This window comes from Hakea prostrata, chromosome 2 (genome assembly GCF_041222555.1).
Source record: "Hakea prostrata isolate BN-2017 chromosome 2, UWA_Hpros_2, whole genome shotgun sequence".
In the NCBI taxonomy this organism is placed as follows: Eukaryota; Viridiplantae; Streptophyta; class Magnoliopsida; order Proteales; family Proteaceae; genus Hakea; species Hakea prostrata.
Genome location: NC_142601.1, coordinates 37,353,919 through 37,357,962, shown reverse-complemented (window position 1 = coordinate 37,357,962; position 4,044 = coordinate 37,353,919). Strand labels below are relative to the sequence as shown.

Here is a 4,044-nt window from a genome sequence, read left to right as displayed (position 1 = left end):
TAGAGTGATTGGGGGTTCACTCTAAGACATAAGGAGATTAGAGAATAGGTAGTTATAGTAGTGTAACACCTTCTCCACAATCAAAACATCAAGATAGAACAATAAGAAGAAGAAAGAGAGAAGAAGGAGATAGAACACTGAAATCAAGGTCTAACTTCAAGGTGTAACATTAAACTAACCTTTCTTCACCCAAAATAGATAGGGTGTCCTGGCTAGGTTTGGGCTGGATTTCACAACATCTGAAACGAAAATGGTAAATCTTTAAGGATAATACTTCTTCAAGTGCCTCGCATTCCACGATCGGTCAAGTTCATGCCCGGTGGCCATATTCTTGAGCTTGTATGCTCTCGAACCGAGTGGCTTGACTATTATATATGGTCCTTCCCACAAAGGATCTAGCTTCTTCTTGTTGCGAGGATCTGAAGCCAAAGTGTTCCGTAGAACTAAATCTCCCGATCGGTATTGGCGATGCCTAACTCGAGAGTTATAGTGCGATGCTATTCTTCACTGGTATTGCTGAGTTCGGGCAATTGCTTTTGTTCGGACTTCATCCAATAAGTCGAGACTATCTAATAGCCCTTGTTCATTCGCTTTTTCCTCGAACTCCCTTTCTCGTAACGTCCCCACCATTACTTCCACAGGTGCTAGTGCTTCAGATCCATACGCTAATTTGAATGGAGTTTCCCCCGTTGGGGTTCGAACAATGGGTCGGTATGCCCAAAGAAAATTTTGTAGCTCTTCGACCCACAAAGCTTTGTCAGACTCGAGCCACTTCTTTATTCCGTCTAGCAACGTTCGGTTAGTGACTTCTACCTGACTGTTGCTCTATGGGTACGCCATGGATGACATTCAGTGCTCAATCTGATAAGTGCTGCAAAATTGCTCAAACTGGGGATTGTCAAATTGTGTTCTGTGATCGGTAACAATGACATTTGGCATCTGAAATCTATAAATTATAGACTCCAGAACGAACTTCTCCACCTTCTTCTCAGTAATTGTTGCCAGAGCGCTTGCCTCTACCCACTTTGTAAAATAATCGATCGCCACAATAAGATATTCCCGTCCACCAGATGCCTTGGTTAATTTTCCCATAATATCAATTCCCCACATTGCAAATGGGATAGGATCGAGAATTGACGTTAGGGTTTCTGCCGGCCTTTTTGATACTGTTGCATGAATTTGACAATTGTTGCAGGCATGAACATACTACATTGCAGCTTCTTGTAACCTTGGCTAGTATAGCCCAAGCCTTAGGATTTTGTGAGCTAGGGCTTGACCGCCCATGTGCGCCCCACAAATTCCTTCATGAACCTCCGTCAAAGCGGTTCTAGATCCTTCGGGGCCCAAGCATCTTAGGAGCGGACCAACATAAGATCTTCAGGACAACCTTCCATTATGCATAGTAAATCTCAACGCTCGTACCCAAATCATCTGGGCCTCCTTCGCGTCTTCCAGTAATTTGTCATCCCGAAGATACTCCACCATTGGGTCCATCCAGCAACACTCACCTTCGATATAAGATATTTCCTTTTCTTGATTGCTCGAGAGGGCTAGCTCCTCTATATAAACCAAAGGGTCGAGTGTCTTTTCCTTGGCGTTAGCCAATCTTGAGAGTTTGTCCTCCATTGTATTCTCCTTCCTCGGGATCTGACACACCTTCAGATCTTTGAATTCTTTTTGTAATTCCCGCACAATTTCTTGATACTTCTGCAATCGGGGCTCCTTAACGCCGTACTCTCCTTGCACCTGATTAACTATCAGCTGCGAATCACTGAAGATAGTGACATGAGCTATTTCCAGGGCCTTTGCCAAACGGAGTCCAGCTATCAAGGCTTTGTATTTGACATCAAATCTCAATGTGTACCGAATGATAAAACCTGCTAGACTTTTGAGTAGAATACCTACTCCAGCTCCCTGTTTATTGCTTGAACCGTCAACGTATACCTCCCACATGGTTAGAATACTTGGTTCAGTTTCTTCTTCCATTGGAGTCTTGGTTTCCATGACAAAATCTGCTAACGCTTGAGCCTTGATTGTTGTACGAGACTTGAAATTCACCAAGCTCAACTAACCATGCCACCATCCTCCCAGACAAATCAAGCTTATGAAGAACTTTTTTCAAAGGAAAAATTGTTAATACCTCTATCGGGTGTGCCTGGAAGTATGGTCGTAGTTTCTTGGCCGCCATCATAAGAGCCAAAGCCTGCTTCTTTATCTGAGAATATCGTGTTTCTGCATCAAGGAACACATGGGTGACATAATAAATAGGCCATTGCTTTCTTTCCTTCTCCCGAATGAGAACTGCGCTTGCAGCTGAGGGTGAAATGGTCAGATAGACTTGCAAAGTTTCTCCTTTTTCCAGTCGGGACAATAGAGGTGGCTTACCAAGAGTTTCTTTCAAATTCTCGAAGGCCTTTTGGCATTCATCCATCCATCGGGCTTCCTTGCTTCCCCTTAAATCCTTCAAGGCTTTGAAGAAAGGGAGGCACTTCTCTCTCGACTGCGAGATGAAGTGGTTCAGCGCGGCTACTCTTCCTGTCAAGCACTATACATCCCAAACGGTCTTTGAGGGTTCCATGTTAATCAAAGCTTGTATTTTGGCTGGATTAGCCTCTATACCTCTTTGAGATACCATGAAACCCAAGAATTTTCCCGAAGATACGCCGAACGCGCATTTCTCCAGGTTCAGCTTCATTTGGTACTTTCGTAGCACCGAAAATACCTCTGCAAGATCTGCAATGTGCCCCGAACATGCTATGCTCTTGACCAACATATCATCTACATAAGCCTCCATATTCTTCCCGATCAGGTCTTTGAAAATCTTGTTCACTGCTCTTTGATAGGTTGCTCCGGCGTTCTTTAAGCCGAACGACATAACCTTGTAATAGAAACTTTCACGATCAGTCATGAAAGTAGTAAACTTTTCATCCTCCTAATTCATAAGAATTTGATTGTATCCCGAATATGCATCCATTAAACTCAAAGTCTCATATCCTATTGTAGCGTCTATCAACAGATCTATCAGAGGCAACGGATAGCAGTCTTTTGGGCAAGATTTGTTGAGGTCCGTGTAGTCAGTACACATCCTCCACTTTCCATTAGCCTTCTTGACCATTACCACATTGGCCAACCAGGTCGGGCATTCAATAGGTTCAATGAACCACAAATTCTTCAACTTCTCAACCTCGCTTCTGATAACCTTATGCTTTTCGATTGAAAAGTTTCTTCTTCGTTGGATCACTGGCTTGGCCTTCGGATCTATCCAAAGCTTGTGCTCTGCTACTTATCAATCTATTCCAAGCATGTCTTCAGCAGACCATGCGAATACATCTCTATTTTCCCGAAGGAAAATCTTCAATTCTGACTTGAACTCCTCCAGTTGTTCGGATCCGATATGAGTCGTTCTCTTTTCATTTTCGGGGTCCAACTGGATTCTTTCTAATTTCTCTACTGGCTCACTCTTTGTATCTCTTCCTCATCCCAATTGTCACATATCTCAATCGATAATGCCGTGGCCTTTTTTGGGCCCTCTTTGTCCTTCAAATAAGCTACGTAACACTATCGGGAGATTCTCTGATCAGAAGACACTTGACCAATTCCCTTATCAGTGGGAACTTGATTTTCATATGCTTCGTTGAGACCACCGCTCCTAGCATTGTCGAGGATGGCCTGCCAAGTATAACATTATACACCGAAAGCTCTCAGACCACCAAGAAATTCACCCGAATGGTAGTTTCCTTGGGAAAATTCCCCACCGAAAGATCCAGCTGAACGATCCTTCTGGCCACGACCGACGACCCAGCAAATCCATACAAATGTGTGGATGATGGCTCCATCAAATCCTCCTGGATCTTTAGTTTCTGATAAGCTTCGTAAGACAAAAGATCTGCGGAAGAGCCGGTATCAACCAACACTTTATGTACTTCCCGACGTCCAATCTCTACCTTGATGACTATGGCATCATCATGAGGTGTACAAATATCTCTTTCGTCCTCGTCATCGAAGGTGATCGAACTTTCACCATTCGGCCTTTTCCACTTCTGC

At 43.7% G+C, this 4,044-nt stretch overlaps 1 protein-coding gene across 1 annotated transcript; it reads right to left on the bottom strand.

Annotated features, from left to right (window-relative positions):
- Positions 1–1,377: 1,377 nt before the first annotated feature.
- On the bottom strand, positions 1,378–2,908 carry LOC149024293 (uncharacterized). Its single transcript, XM_089143450.1, has 4 exons — positions 2,633–2,908; positions 2,386–2,545; positions 2,141–2,232; positions 1,378–2,067 (listed from the first exon to the last, which is right to left on the bottom strand). The coding sequence occupies exons 1-4, from the start codon at positions 2,906–2,908 to the stop codon at positions 1,378–1,380; spliced, it is 1,218 nt and encodes a 405-aa protein (XP_088999576.1).
- Positions 2,909–4,044: the final 1,136 nt, after the last annotated feature.

Bases quoted from the DNA above. Each gene is read 5' to 3' on its own strand.
- LOC149024293 (XM_089143450.1), bottom strand. From the start codon at position 2,908: ATGACTGATCGTGAAAGTTTCTATTACAAGGTTATGTCGTTCGGCTTA. The intron at 2,546-2,632 runs GTATCTCAAAGA...TGGGATGTATAG, and splicing joins GAAAATTCTTGGGTTTCATG to TGCTTGACAGGAAGAGTAGC. The intron at 2,068-2,140 runs GTATTAACAATT...TGGCATGGTTAG, and splicing joins TCCAGGCACACCCGATAGAG to TTGAGCTTGGTGAATTTCAA.